The sequence below is a fragment of the Xyrauchen texanus genome, chromosome 15 (genome assembly GCF_025860055.1).
Source record: "Xyrauchen texanus isolate HMW12.3.18 chromosome 15, RBS_HiC_50CHRs, whole genome shotgun sequence".
In the NCBI taxonomy this organism is placed as follows: Eukaryota; Metazoa; Chordata; class Actinopteri; order Cypriniformes; family Catostomidae; genus Xyrauchen; species Xyrauchen texanus.
The window spans coordinates 21,024,893-21,042,467 of NC_068290.1; the positions used below are offsets into that span (position 1 = coordinate 21,024,893).

The following is a 17,575-nucleotide window of genomic DNA, read 5'->3' on the forward strand; positions in this document are numbered from 1 at the left end:
GCAAAAATATTTCGGCAACCAGGCAGGGAGGTTTACAGTCAGAGACAAACATTCACTTTTATTAAATAATATCCATTAATGAGTCAAATTTCTTACATTTAAAGGATAATAAATTGTGTTTAGTAAATGTTTTGCAGAGACAGGTATTCAAAACATGGTTAATTACACTCATTTGATGATAATAGCATTGTAGCGTCATATATAATTGTAGTTGCTATGTGACGTTTCTGGCAATCAATGAACCCCTCAAAATCACAATGTAATCAATCTCAAAATTAAAAATAAGCTCCCTCATTGACACATTTGTGTATAGTTGTCAGGTAATTATCACAGAATTTCGAATTAAGTGTTAAGTCACATTACGCATGATCACTATCGATCATTGTTTTCATGATCGATCATTGCTGCCACGTCTGATTACCCGAATACTCGTGCCCATCCCTAGTTGCTAGCATATATATTAACACTTAGCTAGGCTTTGCTAGCATGTTTTAGCATTTTGCTAGCATGTATTAACACTTAGCTAGGCATTGCTAGCATGATTTAGCATGATGTTAGAATGTTGTTAGCATGTTTTAACACTTAGCTAGGCATTGTGAGCATATATTAGCATGGTGCTAGCATGTTTAAGTAATTAGCGAGGCATTGGTTGCTTGTTTTAGCATGTTGCTAGGATGTTCCTAGTGTTTTAACACTTAGCTAGGCATTGCTAGCATGTTTTCGCTCTTAGCTAGGCATTGCTAGCATATTTTTGCATGTTTTAACACTTAGCTAATCTATTTATGTAATTAGCATGTAGCTAGGCATTGTTAGTGTGTTTTATCACTTAGCTAGGCATTGCTAACATGTTTTAGCATGTTGCTAACATGTTTTAGCACTTACCAAATCAGCCTGTCTTTCCATTGCAGTCTCTAGGCACGATAATTATTTTCAAGCTTGGCTAGTGCTTGACGAATTTGTTGAGTGCTAGATGGCACTAGGATAGGGTGATCATACATCCTCTTTTTCCCGGACATGTCCTTTTTTTTTTTTTTTACCTGAAAGAAAGCATCCGGCCAGGTTTTCATAATTGGTTATAAATGTCTGGAATTTGGCTTTCTTCATATTGATGTGCAGACATACATTCTATGTATTTGATACTCCTCACCAGATTTTGTGTTCATGTGTCCTTACATGATTATTCTGACAGAGAGCGGCAGACTAAGGGTGCTTGACTGCAGCCTCGTTTGGCTGGATAACTCGGCTGCCACATCATCAAGCACCGTTGAAGGCTGTCTCAGTTGTGAGGATGAGCCGCTCATTTCACAGCCTTCTGTGCCATATTTTGGAGGATGCATCAGGTGTATCCTTTATGGCCTCCATTGACCCACAATCCTTTGCACATGTCCCAAATTATTAAAAAAAATGGTGGAAAACGAGTTGCGTGAACACTGAGGTGGAAAACTTTATGATGCAGTTTACTTTTTTCTTTCTCCCTTAAGTTTTTACATTTGCACCAAGGCAATATGTAGAGAAATTAAAAAATGCAAGTAGTGTATATGATACAAAGCACAAATAAATGATTAAGTAAAATTAATAAAAGGGCAATTACATGAATTTGAAAAGCTTTAAAAGTTTTATAGTTAAAGTCAATGGTTCAGTTTTTATTTGAAAGGGTTTAAATATAAAATCTAAGATCAGTGTTGCAAAATGTATTGTATACAGGCTTTTTTGAGTGACTCTAGCTTTGTGAATAAAACATTTTGCTAAAATAATTAAAGGAATATTGACATATTTCTTGTTTTCTGTGGTATATGGGTTTTCTAAACAAAGTAAAATATCACATGGTTCTAAGCTTATGGTTCACCATGCACACTTACTAGACTGTCTCATTCAAGTATTGAGTGCTGAGGAGGAGTCTAGCCTACAGTCTCAACCACTTGACTTGACTTGAGAAGGACTGGTCTAGGAAGGACACAGCCTTACTAGGCTGCAGCCTTCCATTTGAGAAGCACCCTAAGTGTGCATTCTTTAAAAAAAAAAATACCCTTAGAAAAAATGTTAGCCTCGGTCATAGTTCATTTTCGCTGTATGGAGAAAAAAAAAAAAAGATGCTATTAAAATGAAATTGGACTGAGGCTAACATTCTGTCTATCACCTCCTTTTGTGTTCCATGGAGGAAAAACATTTATACAGGGTTGGATCAACATGAGTCTGAAATGTAATTTTTGGGTTACCATATGATGCCGTTCACACAAATATTTTGCTCTTTCTGTTCTCTTTAACATTCTTTAGGAGATTTCTTTCCTGTTCCTCGAACCCTTCCGCTCCAATTCGTGTTCAGAGTACCGCTCGTGTTCAGCCTGTCTGTCTGATCAGTCTTGCGGCTGGTGTCCTACCATGAACCTGTGTTTTATGCGCTCTGATGTTAATCAGCAGCCCTGCATAGACCCCCAGGGTGAAGAGCATCACCTGCTGCTCAACCCTCAGCATTGCATATTGTGTGAGGAGTATAGAGACTGTGCTGCCTGCACTCAGGTACTGCATCCACATCTTCACGTCTGAGAGACTGCATGGTCTGTTTAGATTCAAAGCAGCATGCAGTCAGACATCGGTTCACCAAATTTAGTTTGCTTTAAGGCTACAGTGGGGTTTCTCCTGTGTTTGCGAATGCTTGTAGGATCCCTACTGTGAATGGCAGATCAATTCCAGCAAGAAGGGAGATTATCTGTGCAGTCGCCGTGGGAGATTAGAGGGGTCTGTCCGGGAACCTGGAGGGTGTCCTAAAGTTTGCAATCAGTGAGTCTGATGTGATAAATGTAATATTTCTTTATCGAGTGTATTTAATGTCTGATGAGGCTTGTGTCTGAAGGACCCTCTAGAAGGTTTTAACTTTTGTTCTATTTCCATTCACCATTCTCTCTTAAAGGAGGATGACATGTGGCGACTGTTTATCTAACTCCAGTCAGTGTGCATGGTGTGAATCTGCTCAGTCTTGTTTCTACTTTGCTGCCTACCTCACAAAGTTCCCCTATGGAGAGTGCAGGGACTGGTATGACAGGTAAGTTAGTAAACAGTGTCTGCTAGGATAAAACTTGATAAAACCCATTTGAATTCCACTTTGAATTTTACATACATTATATAGTATATGCACTCACCTAAAGGATTATTAGGAACACCTGTTCAATTTCTCATTAATGCAATTATCTAATCAACCAATCACATGGCAGTTGCTTCAATGCATTTAGGGGTGTGGTCCTGGTCAAGACAATCTCCTGAACTCCAAACTGAATGTCAGAATGGGAAAGAAAGGTGATTTAAGCAATTTTGAGCGTGGCATGGTTGTTGGTGCCAGACGGGCCAGTCTGAGTATTTCACAATCTGCTCAGTTACTGGGATTTTCACGCACAACCATTTCTAGGGTTTACAAAGAATGGTGTGAAAAGGAAAAACATCCAGTATGCGGCAGTCCTGTGGGCTGAAAATGCCTTGTTGATGCTAGAGGTCAGAGGAGAATGGGCCGACTGATTCAAGCTGATAGAAGAGCAACTTTGCCTGAAATAACCACTCGTTACAACCGAGGTATGCAGCAAAGCATTTGTGAAGCCACAACACGCACAACCTTGAGGCGGATGGGCTACAACAGCAGAAGACCCCACCAGGTACCACTCATCTCCACTACAAATAGGAAAAAGAGGCTACAATTTGCAAGAGCTCACCAAAATTGGACAGTTGAAGACTGGAAAAATGTTGCCTGGTCTGATGAGTCTCGATTTCTGTTGAGACATTCAGATGGTAGAGTCAGAATTTGGCATAAACAGAATGAGAACATGGATCCATCATGCCTTGTTACCACTGTGCAGGCTGGTGGTGGTGGTGTAATGGTGTGGGGATGTTTTCTTGGCACACTTTAGGCCCCTTAGTGCCAATTGGGCATCGCTTAAATGCCACGGCCTACCTGAGCATTGTTTCTGACCATGTCCATCCCTTTATGGCCACCATGTACCCATCCTCTGATGGCTACTTCCAGCAGGATAATGCACCATGTCACAAAGCTCGAATCATTTCAAATTGGTTTCTTGAACATGACAATGAGTTCACTGTACTAAAATGGCCCCTACAGTCACCAGATCTCAACCCAATAGAGCATCTTTGGGATGTGGTGGAACGGAAGCTTCGTGCCCTGGATGTGCATCCCACAAATCTCCATCAACTGCAAGATGCTATCCTATCAATATGGGCCAACATTTCTAAAGAATGCTTTCAGCACCTTGTTGAATCAATGCCACGTAGAATTAAGGCAGTTCTGAAGGCGAAAGGGGGTCAAACACAGTATTAGTATGGTGTTCCTAATAATCCTTTAGATGAGTGTATGTCAAAAACTGACATATGAAGGAGAGCATTTAGGGATCTATTTAGATTGCCTTTACTGAAAAACCTTTGTGTTTTTCTCTCCATCTCTCCAGTGTTCACTCAGTTCCTCAGTGTAAGCAGTGCTCTGCTCTAGCCACCTGTTCAGAGTGTTTGCAGATGTTTCAGTGTGGCTGGTGTGGAGACTACAGTAACCCCACCATTGGCAGGTAGGTCAGAAACACGCGCCTGTGAATACACCAGTATGCCCAAAGTGGAAACATTTCCGTATCTGTCTCTGTTATCTCCTTGATTTTTTTTCCTGCTCCTCTTTTGGCTTTTCTTAGGTGTTTGAGAGGTGACTGGGGTGGAATGGATGACCCCTCCGCTATTAACTGCAGTATGGCTGTAACTGAAGTGAAAGCAAGCAAGTATGAACAAAGCACAGAGCTTTAAATGAATGGTTCACCTAAAAAATCAATTTTGTCATTTACACACATGTCACTAGTGAGTAAATTATGAAATAACTTAAATTTATTTGTGAACAGTCCTTTAAAATGGTTTATGCCAAGAGGCTATGTGAATGTGTCTTATGATATTAATTTGACTTGCACCCATTTATTTGTCAGCCCTGAGCCTCAAACTTTGTCACCTCCGCGGCTGATGGAGGTTGAATTGGAGCTGGAGCTGCTGGAAGGCATGGAGGGGGATGGAGACGCTGAATGGTCCTACCCATCCTGTCCCGATGTGGAGGAATGTCGTCTGGGCTTGCATACCTGCCACCCCTCCGCTACCTGTGTCAACACCCCAACCTCCTACGAGTGTCACTGTGAGCGGGGCTTTACAGGAGATGGAGTGCACCATTGCAACCAGACGTAAGACATGCATTTTCTTTCAATCACTGTTTCTAGTATGTATGTGTGTTTTGAAGTGCCACTCTTGTGACAAATCCATACTTCCTGTAATCTGTAAGGACGTTCTCTCTCTCTCAGATGTTATAATGAGTGCCGTCAGGGCAGGTGCAGTGGGAGTCCACGGTTCGAGTGTGAGTGTTCTTTGGGTTGGACTTCAGACCCAGCCACTCTGGTGCTGAGCGGAGTGGAGTGTGATGTGGATTGTGGTTGTAATTTCCACAGCACTTGCATTACAGCTCTAGGGATCTGTGATCAATGCCAGGGTAAAGAATGCTACTTTCTTTAAATGCCATTTCTACATCAATTCAATAAGCAACTTTAACTAATAAATATACTATCTTATGTCTCTTCTATTTTCCCTTAATTTCTTATGTGTATTGCTTTCATTGACTTGTTTGAATACTGTTTTAATATGCTGCATTTTTTTACTTCTCAGACTGGACGACAGGGCCGCATTGTGAGCACTGCAAGCCAGGTAGTTTTGGCTCTGCTTTGGCTGGGGGTGAAGGCTGCATTCCCTGTCATTGTAACGGCCATGGTGACCCTATTCAAGGTTATTGCCATAACCAGACAGGCCAGTGCTATTGCACCCACCACACACAAGGCCCACACTGTGAGTCTTGCGTGCCCAGCTACTATGGAGATCCCTGGTGAGTTACTCTTAGGTTCTATTTACACTTTGTTTTGATTTGATTTGTTTCTGATCCTGGTGCGTTTTCTCTCTTAGTTTTTTTTTTTAGGTAGTGGTCGACTGATATATTGCCATTCTGACTTTTTTAGTAAATGATAAATGTTCCTGTTTGTCCGATTTGTTTCTTGAGGGTACTGAGAATCACCTGCTTGCATATGAAGCGACTGAGACATGTGAATGACCAGTCTCAGTTCCTTTTGTTACGTGCCATTGTGTTTCTACAATAATAGACTGGTGAACAACACCGTGTGGTTTCCAAACCTTTTTCCAGGGGACCCCTATTTTACTTTTCAAAAACCCAAACGACTCCCTCTTGAACAACATATTAATTTCTTATTTGTTGTATGAAATTCAATCAGGCTCAATAAAAACAACTAGCAATATGCACAGGTTCACAAAAATAGATTTTCCTTGTAACAGGAGCTAAATATAATCTGTTAATGTGAATATCAATGCATTGGAGGAGAAATCCAAAATGTACAAATGCATTCATTTTACTAACCTTTAAAACTTGGAAATACTGTATAAAACTATAAAACTAAGAGTTTAAGAACATTAACATTGTGGGATGGGATATTCACGAAATAAGTTATATGCATATTTATGATATTTATTGTGAACTATTGTCAAAAGATCCCTGAAGTTCTGGGGTCTATTTTGATAGTACAGGTTTTCCCAAAGGAAAAACTACCTGGGTTTACCCACTATCTGAGGGTGTTTGGTGCTCTGATGGCTCTTCAGTACAATATGAAGGAAAAAAGCTAGGCCTATATGTGTTATGTTTTTGTTTTGATGCTATATAATGCTTTGTGTGACAGATTACGGCAGCTGCACATTCAAATGGTGTGGCACAACACACTCTCCAGCATAGCATGAAAAACACGTGCATGAATATCACAGGTTATATTGAAAGAGTACAACTAACTGAAATTTGTCATATCTCTTATAATCGGCCAGTCTGTTAATGAAAAGACATGGAGAATAAACGCTGCTATACTGTATCTCACTCTTCCAGTCTATTCATTCGTGTTATATTTGCTAGTCTTTCACCTCAAATCATACGCTCCGTTCTCACTTCGTCCATTGCCTCGATACCAAATTCAATACAAATAAAGTATAATAAATTCAAGCAAATAAACCTTTGTTTTCTTTTTACCACTTCTGTTTTTCTCGTCTCCGTGGTGCTTTGCCATTGTCATTCTTTCCTTTTCTCATCGTTGCTCGGTACTGTACATAGAACAAGCAATTTTGCCACATCTTTAAAAAAAACTCTGCATCCTAACCTACTCTCTCGACATGCACACCTTAAAAACAGCTTGTAAGACATACAGTATATCTTGTCTTTTCGTATATCTCATAAACAATTAAATATTATTAAAATACTCAAAATGGCCCTATTTGAACTATTTTATTACAAAAATAATTGTCACTTTCTCACATGAAATTATTTTCTTCTTGTAACCCTCAAAATGAAGAGACCCCCTATGAAGCTCTGGAGACCCCTAGCTGCGGCAGATGCTTTTGAGCTCATAATGTTAAAGTGCTTGCCTGTTTCATTCTCCCTCTCTCTCCTCAACAGTTCCCTGTAACATTTAACTGTCTTGTCTAATTATAAAAAGACAAATATCAATAAAACTAATATCATATACCGTCTGCAAATATGTGCATATCTCGTTTAAACAGATGTAATAACCCAACCTCGCACAACATGAGCAGACCAGCATCCTGTGGAATGCTCATTTATCTTCCTCTAAAGCTCTCCTCAACAGTTCCCTGTCACCTTTAACTTCATTTTCTAATGATAAAAGGCAAATATCAATACAACTTGTATCATAAACCATTTGCAAATATGCAGACATCTCGTTTAAATAGATATAATTCACAAACCTAAAAAAAAAATTAACGTTCATATAGTGTCTTCCTCTGAAGTGCGTATTCCATCAGCCAGAATTAAAAACTTCAGAATCAAAAGTTCCTCAGATTCACAAATCATGACGGTCAATCTGTGTCAATCCAAGCAGGCGAATCAGACTGTTTAAACTATCAGGAGATTGCTGCTGCTTGTGCTGGAGTGCAACTTCAAGGCTGCGTCCGAAACCAGGAATATGCTGCCTCCTGAGGCTGTATATGGAGGTTTGATGAAAATAAGCGGCATTTCAAACTGTTTGGAGACCAGTTTCCTTAAGAGTTCCATTCATTTAAAACAGCTTTCAGTTAAGCCATTCACTGATTAGTCAGCAATGTAGCAAGTCAGCTGCCTACGTTTTAGGATGCAGCCCAAGGTAAAAGCAAACCAAATAAGCTACAGGTCTAAAGATGAGCTCCGTTTATTATTTGAGGGCAGGTGGAATTGTTGATAAAAAGCAAAAAAAGACTTTTGTTAAATGATGGTTCAGCCATAAAAGGAAAATTCTGTCATAATTTACTCACCTTTAAGTTTTTCCAAATCTATATGACTTTCTTCTGTAGAAGACAAAAGGTGATGTTTGGCATAACAGTAAAGACTGACAGCCTCAGTCACCATTCACTTTTATTTCCTATATTTTCCATACAAAAGATAGAAAGTCATACAGATTTAAGAACAACATATGGGTGAGTAAATGATGATCGAGATGATCTTTTGGCCAAACTATCCTTTAAAATGTATAGTTTGGTAGTATGTGTGCACATTGTAATCCTCATTGTCCGTTCTTCTTAAGATTCACACAGCTTGCATTATATACCTCAAAGCTCTACATTTGCTTTGATTTTATCTGATTGTAATTCATTTATTCTCCTCATAGGAATAACGGAACATGTTTCAGTCAGTGTCGGGGTCGTTCTGTTCTGCTCTCTTCCTCTGCACCCTTGTCCCTCTCCTCCTCTCTGGGCTGGCATGGAGCAGTTGGCGGTCATGGTGGGCTTTCTCATTGTCTGTGGGTGCTATCTGTGTCTCAGGACTTGGCACCATGCATGCCAGGGCAACCATGCCCACCTGTGGCCCTGACCTGGCACCCAGATTCACACACTCAATGTACAGTGAGTAGATGATTCTAATGTACCTTCGCAATAATCTGCTAAAGCAAAACAAATCTAATTATGTCTGTACAGTAAGTTGACATCGGTTTGGAGACCATAACGTTTTGCATTTATATATCCCACAGAACTCCTTTGTTTATGTATTTGATGGTTTACCTCGATTCCTTAGCAATGGTGTTGTGCACTCTGACCACAATCTTATTGGAGCATTTTGTGGCACAACACGGATGCAGCCAATTACGGTTGAGGCTACTTCAGGTACTTGACCAAAACTTCTAAATTATGCGTTATCATAATCAGATCACATGATGTTTTTCCCATCACAGACATTTTAGTCTGAGAATGTATTACTATTTTTGTGTTACAGTTTAGTATATTTTCAAGATGTATTAGTTTATTTCTTCTCCTGTAGGGGTGATATCTGTGTATTTTGAGGCCAACGTTACCTCAGGACGTGCTCAGGGTTTTAATGCCTCATTCTGGGTGAAGCGCTGTGGAAATGGAATCTCTGGAGTGGGTACAGTTGTCTCACATGAGTGTCAGGCTGGATCTCAATGCGTTAATGGACTCTGTCAATGTCCTCATGGATTTGGGGGTCCAAAATGTGACCGCCCTGTTTGCCCTGGGAATTGCGGGGCAGAGGAAGGACGAGGCTCATGCAACATGGTGTGTGTGACACTCTTATTGCTGCCCATTGTTTTTGTTTTAGCTGATGAAAAGATAAATATTTGAATCATCATGTCATAAAGCTGAAATATGTAACTTTTTTGATGTTAAAATACTTTCTTCTATCCCAGCTTAAAATACAGTGACAACTATAATTAAGCCATTCATAGGTTAATTTCCTTGAACTGTAAACACTGTTTGTGTGGTGTTATGAAAATTAATCAGTTTATTTTGAGCGACCTGTCTCAGAGAGACAATAACATTGACTCGACCAATGGCGTGAGTTTGGGGTGTGAATATCTGTTTGTTTAATGAAAGACAGAAACAGAAAGCTGTTTTGAAAACAATTTTTATTTTTGCAATTCTGTTTGGCGGCACAGAACTTTCATACTTCAACTTTAAATAGGGTATGACCTGTGACTTACCTCAATTCATGTGTTTTCATATACTTTTAGACCCTTGGCCTGTGTGTGTGTGGCGAAGGGTGGGGTGGATCTGACTGTTCTTCTATCTCCGACTCAGACAGCCTGGTTTGGGAAACCCTGCTAGACACTCAGCTCTCTTCAGTAAGTTTGACTCTTCACTTCATCTAAAACTATATTGAAAACAAACTTATGAATGTTGCCAAAATGTATACTTTTCTTTTTCTCCCTCAGAATAAGGCTCACAGGTTCCTACAGAGAATGGGTCATTCTCTGGTGTCCGGGCCACAGGGTACTTTGTGGATGTATGGAGGCCTCTCACTCTCAGAGGGCATCCTGGGAAATGTTTATAGGTATGTTGCATTTAAGTGATTTACCTTAAAACTAGTATATGATGTATAGGGTTTTTGTTTAAAGTACTCATTAATATCAGTAGATGTGTCAGGAATAACCACATTTGCTTTTATATATGGTAGCTTAACGAGAGTTCTTGAAAAAAGAAAAGAAAATTGTCATCATTCACTCACCCTCATGTTGCTCCAAACCTCTGTGACGTACTTTCTTCATGGAATTCAAAATATGGGTTTGAAACAATATGAGAGTGAGTAAATGATGACAGAATTAAAAATTGTGGGTGAACTATCCCTTTTATCAACAAACAGTTCCATTAAAGTCAGTTATCTAAAATATCCACTTTATTTTTTTAAATGAGTGACCACATGCCTGTTCTCAGTATTGCCATTGGAAAAAAATAATAATAATTTAGCTTGGCCCCATTTCCTATGCTCATTAAATCCATACCACCATGTGGAGCAATGATAACAAAATCATCTCTTCGTTATTTTACAAAGCAAAGTGTTAATAAAAAATTAACTTAAATTCACAGACAGAACAAACAAATAAATATCTGTAAATCCATTCAATGGTAAAAATCACACTTTTCAAAATGGTTTATTTGACATCTTTATATTATCAGTTAAAAATGTTGAATGTCTTTATATGGTTCTTGTTTTGATTGCTTAAGACCCATTTAAATTGTGGTTTTACCTACTTATGACTGGTCCAGGTATTCTGTGGCAGAGCGTCGCTGGACTCAGATGTTGACCAGTTCAGTAGAGGAAAGTTCAATGCCTCTGCCCCGCTATCATCATGCTTCTGCCCTTGTGTATAATCATGATCCATTTGCTGGCTCCCAGGCAGCCACTTACAGCTTAATGTTTCTGGTTGGTGGACTCACAAAGAAAGGTGTTGCAAATGACACATGGTGTCTGAACCTCAGCAGCCTGATGTGGAAGGAGTATAAGGTATTGCTTGTTGATTGTCATCATAGTGCTCCTTTCCCCTTTCCTACTTTCTCAGTGTTAAGAGTTCTCTCTCTTTGACTTCTGTGCTTAGAGCTCAGTGCTACCCCCGGTGGCTGGTCACACTTTAACAGTGCGAAAAGGCTCATCTGTTCTGCTGATCGGTGGTTACTCCCCAGAGAATGGATTTAACCATCGCTTACTAGAGTTCAGTCCTCAGACTGGGAATTGGACTATAGCCCCACACACTGGCACACCCCCTACAGGTTTAGAACGTTTCATATTTGCTGTACAAAATGTTAAGCTTTTTTGTATTGTAAAAAAATATCTTAATTCTTGCCCTGTCCATCACCTTTTTTTATAGGTCTGTATGGTCACTCTGCAGTGTACCATGATCAGACTGATGCTGTGTATGTTTTTGGTGGTTACCGTTTCCATGTTGAAGCTGTAGAACCATCTGGGGAACTTTACAGTCTTTATTACCCCAACCTTACCTGGTCCATACTGGTGCCCTCTAAGGGAAACAAGGTAACTGACAATGGAAAACTGATTCTGAGATGGTCAGAATGATCTACAGTGGGGTTCAAGAGTCCTCATTAAAGAGATAGTTCTCCCAAAACTTCTCTCATTATTTATTCTAACTCATGCTATCCCAGATGTGAATTACTTACTTTCATCTGCTTAACACAAACAAATATTTTTAGAAAAATGTCTCGGCTCTGTAGGTACATACAATGCAAGTGAATGGTGACCAAAATTTGAAAGCTCCAAAAATCATATAAAGGCAGCATAAAAGTCCAAATGTCTCCAGTGGTTAAATCCATATCTTCAGGAGCGATATGGTATGTGTGGGCGAGAAACAGATCAATATTAAGTCCTTTTATACAATAAATTCTCCTCCCTACCCAGTAGAGTCTTATTGGAGTCTTATAGATTACTTTTATACTGCCTTTATATGTTTTTTGGACCTTCAAAGCTCTGGCCACCATTCACTTGGATTGTATGGACCAACAGAGTGGAGATATTTTTCAAAAATTCTTAGTTTGTTATACAGTGAGGAAATTATGAGAATTTTCATTTTTGGGTGAACTATCCTTTTAAAAATGTATGGGATGTCTTAAAGTCTAATTTAAACAGGAACTTCTAGGATATTGATTTTTTTTAATAAAGAAATGTTATGATGAGTTGGCGGCTGTGGCTCAGGTGGTAGAGCGGGTTGGCCACTTATCGCAGGGTTGGCGGTTCAATTCCTGGCCCACACAACTCCACATGCGGAAGTGTCATTGGTAAGACACTGAACCCCAAGTTGCTCCCAATGACAGGCTAGGGCCTTGCATGGCAGCTCTGCCGTCATTGGTGTGTGAGTGAGTGAGTGTGTGTGTGTGTGAATGGGTGAATGAGATGCAGTGTAAAACGCTTTGGATACCGCTAAGGTTAAAAAGGCGCTATATATATGTGCAGACCATTTACCATGATAACAAATTAATATAAAATATTTAAGATTCTGCACTATTTATAATCAAATAAGATCAAATATGATATTTACCATGTTATGTAAGATCAGATTTTCATTGAATCACATAATATGCTCTTTGGAACAACCTCAAATCATAGTAGGATCAAATGGATCATCAGGTTTTGCACAATATGCTGGAGTCCATGCTAACCTAAGTGCATGCTGTCAAAAAGGGGGATATACCAATTCAGTGGTTCTCCCAAACTTTTATGCTGACAATATAATTTGTAATAAAAATATAAAATAAATTAGAAAAATGCAAAACATGCATTTTCACAAGTGGACTAGTGGTATTGATTAACTACTCTCTCTCTCTCTTCAGCCTCTCTCTCGCTTCTTCCATGCGGCGGCCTTAGTAAAGGACACCATGGTAATTGTTGGAGGCAGGACAGGAGAGGAAGATTACAGCAACACTGTTTCTCTTTATCAGATCAACTGTAATACATGGATACATCAAGGTAACAGTAACACATCTTTGGACACAGTCGTTAATCCTCTTAAAAAGGCAATTATACACCAGTATAACACTAGTCTATACAGGATGCAAAGGGATAGTACAACTTTTATTTATGGTATAGCCCTCTCCTACTGTTTCTGTAGCATCCTCTGTGGGTGAATCTGTCAACCGCTCAGTTTCTTTGGCAATGACTGGGTTGGGTGGTCGCCTATTCCTCTCTGGGGGTTTTAATGGAGTGACGCTGGGGCGGCTGTTAACTCTGTCCCTGCCCTCTGATCCCTGCATCTTGCTGTCCACCTCTGAGGCCTGTAACAGCAGCACTGGCAGCTGTGTGTGGTGCAGAGGCACCTGTGCTTCATCAGACACTGCAGATAGGTAAGACAGAGACCGACAACAGGACTCTTCAGTATGAGCGTTTAACTGTTAAAGGATGGGCAAGGAGGGGGCTGGAACCGTCTGAACAGTCAACATAAACGTTAATGATATAAATTAACTTAAAACAACATAAAACAAACACAGACACGCATGCAATGCCCGCCACACATCACATCACGGCCCGGCCACGCCCTCCGCATCGTCACTGTGTTTCACTTCCATTTCGAGTGAAAATTACTGCCTGCGAATGTGGAATATTATTTGGGCGCACTGGTGCATGTGACATCTGACAGCTCAGAATAATACATGCATATAACATTATATAAATAATACTTTTAAAAGTGTTTTATACTAAACACTTTTTTGAAGAAAAAAAAAAGGTGCAGTTTTCTCACTCTAATATACCTGAGACACTGACACTTTTAAAAGCTCTCTCTTTCTCGCATGCACACAGAGACCAAAAGAGAGTGAAGCAACATAGGCAGATATACCACACACTGCTTTGTCTTAAAACAAAAGATGGTTTAAGCTGAGTATCTCGCTTGCTTTTTTATCTGTCACAATGATGGACATCGTTTTATTTATCTGCCAGTGTTTTTAAATCTGGTAAATGATGGCTTAAAGGGATAGTACACCTTTTCTTTCATCATTTACTCAGTCATGCCATCCCAGATGTTTGTGACTTTCTTTCTTCTGCTGAACACAAATGAAGATTTTTAGAAGAATATCTCAGCTCTGTTAGTCTTTTCAATGCAAGTGAATGGTGACCAGAAATCTAAAGGTCCAAAAAGCAGATAAAAGCAGCATAAAAGTAATCCATAAGACTCCATTGGTTAAATCCATATCTTCAAAAGCAATATTAGTGTGGGTTAGAAACAGATCAATATTTAAGTCCTTTTTTACTATAAATCTCACCTTTCACTTTCACATCTGAAACACTGAAAAAACCGCAATACCTGTCGCAATGATCAAAAGTGGTCATCTGGTGAATGTTTACATAGAAAAACAATTACAAAACAACATATATGGGCACAAAAATAGGTATGTTCAATGAAGAATGTGAGGTATTTTATGTGTGTGACTGGATCATTGGAAGTGTATAGTTATAATTTTATAATGACTAAAATGAATAACATTAACAAGCATTTGTTGCATTATATATCGCTTGACAGATTATTAGTATAAACTCTCGTACATAATTTTTTGTTAATTTTCATATATATTTAAATATTTGTAATCCACTAATATGTTAAGAAGACATATATTTTTATTTATTAGATGTTCATAAAGATGATCAGTCAGGACTGATTGTGTTGTTGGTTAACTGAAAACAAATTTGCTTTCAAAAAGTTTATCAGAGATGTCTAATGTCTTTTGTCATGTATTAAGTGAATCCTTTGTTTCTGAATTCTTTAGTAATTCTTAATGCCTTCTTGTGCATATATATGTTGTGTTGTGAGACAAACAGTTAAATCTTATAAAACATTTAAAAATAATTATCACAGACTGTGCCCCTAAGCGCTCCTAAACAAAAATGTTGGCGTAGAAACCTGAGACAGGTGTTACAGAAATGCAACCAGATGTAGAACCTGGTTCACATCAGGCCAGTATGGGCATTGGGTACAAGAACTTCTCAATTTCTCTCTTCACTCTTCTATGGTACTATTTTTCACAGGCTGGGTTGCACTAGTTGTCAGGGTACCTGCTCTCCTACTCCTCGTGCCCCTGACCAGTGTCGCAGACTCAAGACCTGCAGTGAGTGTCTGGCTCGCCACCCTAAAACATTTTCCAGCACTACGCAGGTAAGACCACCAAAATCCGAAGTAGTCTGTAAGTGTTCTTCTTGATATTTGAAAGCGAGGCTCGGTCTTGAAGTTCCAAACTTCAAAGTATTGAATCCAGTTCTAATTATTCCAATTTCTACCAGTTTGTAATGGCATGTTAAAAATCTCTGTCTCTCGCTCAGCCTGCTTTGCAGTGCAAGTGGTGCACAAACTGTCCTGAGGGAGCATGTATCAGCAGCTCAGTGAGCTGCACATCAGAGCATGACTGCAGGATAAATCAGAGAGAGATCTTCCTGTCTAGTAATTGCACTGAGACCAGCTGTGAGGCCTCTGACTGCCCCAAATGCACAGCCTCAGGGAAGTGCATGTGGACCCGTCAGTTCAAACGCACAGGTGAGAATGATGATATATTTGTGTACTCTTATTTACAATAACAGCATTGTATCTCTTCACTGTTTGTCTGTGTTTGCAGCATTCCAGACAGGCTGTAAGTATATGTGTTTGATGGAAAACTCAAAATTATTTCCGCCTTTGGCTTAAGGCCCAGGTATACTTAATTTTTGCTCATTGCGGATCGCTCCGCGCACAGTCGTTTGTTTTGCCTCTGTGAGTTTACTTTTCGTACCGCAAAATAATTGTAATATGTTCATCGCATGCGCACTGCAACTGCTTTGTGACACTGTTTTAGTACAGTCAATGGCCAGCGGAAGCGCAGATGACACGCACAGACTAGGACCGCGTGTGCAAGTCAAGAAAATCTAGGTTTGCGTGCAGTCAAGCTGCATGCCTGTGCTGATGACGCAATTTGCGTCACACATACTGTGCGTGGAGAGACCTGCAATGCACACACACAAAGTATACTTTGGCCTTTAGTTTTGAACTTTTTTTTTTGTTAGCGGAACCAAAATACTTCAAATTACTGGCCATATTGTGTCTAAAATGCAAATTATTCAATATTAACTTATGTTGTATAAAAGGAATATCACCCTTACAATCATGCTGTTGCACTAATTTCAATCGCAGGCATGAGGCTGAGGCAGATTTCTTGCGGACGTTCAGTACAACAGCACTCTTTCTTGTGTAATATTACGTAATTATGTATTTTTTTCCTTGTCCAGGTGAGACAAGACGTATCCTGAGCGTGAACCCAACTTATGACTGGACATGTTTCAGCTATGCGTTGCTCAACGTGTCTCCCATGCAAGTGGAGTCCTCTCCACCGATGCCTTGCCCTGAACCCTGCCACGAAATCAAAAGCTGCAGCCAGTGTTTAAGCTCTCGTGGCTCTGATGGAGGCTGGCAGCGTTGTGTATGGAGCATGGCACTGCAGCAGGTAAGAATTTTCAGCTTTGCTCTACGCTTGAGATCCATCATACAAGCATTTCAGCCCGTCACCTTGTTATCCCACCTCTCTCTTCTCCAGTGTATGAGTCCCTCCTTTGTTCCATTACGCTGTGAGGCTGGTCAATGTGGACGTTTGCTCTCGGATAAAGATTCATGCTCTCCCCAGTGCTTCCAGCTTACTCAGTGCTCCCAGTGCATTTCCAGGCCACAGTGTGGCTGGTGTGCTGCCCGTGGTGGTAACGGAGCAGGGCGCTGTCTTCAAGGAGGACTGAATGGTAAGAGTGCTAATTATTTATGTTCTCACTGTTGATTATGACAATATGTAATTTTTTCATTGAGTGGCAAATGTTACTAGCTAATAATAATTTGTAATAATGATAATAATGTTTCCTTAAGAACAAAAGCTTCCTCCTTGGACTGAAAAAATTTTAATTAGGTTTTGAACTGTGATATGATAAACAACAATAATTTAACTGTTTTGTGTATGCTCTACCGCAGACCGGAAATGCTGTTCTAGAAAGGGCATTCACACTTTAGTCCTCTTAAAAACAACCAAACTAAATAAACACAATTGGGAAACACAAAGGAAAATAATTTTTTTTTTTTAGAGTTGTTTTGTCCAATTTGTAAAAGGGTCAGCTCACTTTTCATCATTATTTTTTTTAAACCCAGTCAACTTGAATAATATATTATTGTAATATTAATGTTGTTGTTATAATATTATTATTATTATTAATATTAATATTATAAGTTAAGAA

The 17,575-nt window shown here is 39.5% G+C and overlaps 1 protein-coding gene across 3 annotated transcripts in view; it reads left to right on the forward strand.

The window, feature by feature from the left end:
- The window catches only part of LOC127655931 (multiple epidermal growth factor-like domains protein 8), a 51,314-nt gene that overhangs the window by 21,854 nt on the left and 11,885 nt on the right, over positions 1-17,575 (forward strand). For all 3 annotated transcript variants that reach the window (XM_052144018.1, XM_052144020.1, XM_052144019.1), the window contains 22 exons: positions 2,275-2,517; positions 2,660-2,778; positions 2,909-3,040; positions 4,446-4,559; positions 4,677-4,760; positions 4,959-5,204; positions 5,322-5,506; positions 5,680-5,893; positions 8,718-8,952; positions 9,078-9,210; positions 9,365-9,618; positions 10,074-10,184; positions 10,275-10,393; positions 11,107-11,344; positions 11,436-11,607; positions 11,706-11,869; positions 13,180-13,315; positions 13,458-13,689; positions 15,365-15,491; positions 15,656-15,866; positions 16,592-16,806; positions 16,897-17,092. In XM_052144018.1, coding sequence (XP_051999978.1) covers positions 2,275-2,517; positions 2,660-2,778; positions 2,909-3,040; positions 4,446-4,559; positions 4,677-4,760; positions 4,959-5,204; positions 5,322-5,506; positions 5,680-5,893; positions 8,718-8,952; positions 9,078-9,210; positions 9,365-9,618; positions 10,074-10,184; positions 10,275-10,393; positions 11,107-11,344; positions 11,436-11,607; positions 11,706-11,869; positions 13,180-13,315; positions 13,458-13,689; positions 15,365-15,491; positions 15,656-15,866; positions 16,592-16,806; positions 16,897-17,092 — 3,880 coding nt within the window. The remainder of the gene's footprint in view (positions 1-2,274; positions 2,518-2,659; positions 2,779-2,908; positions 3,041-4,445; positions 4,560-4,676; positions 4,761-4,958; positions 5,205-5,321; positions 5,507-5,679; positions 5,894-8,717; positions 8,953-9,077; positions 9,211-9,364; positions 9,619-10,073; positions 10,185-10,274; positions 10,394-11,106; positions 11,345-11,435; positions 11,608-11,705; positions 11,870-13,179; positions 13,316-13,457; positions 13,690-15,364; positions 15,492-15,655; positions 15,867-16,591; positions 16,807-16,896; positions 17,093-17,575) is intronic.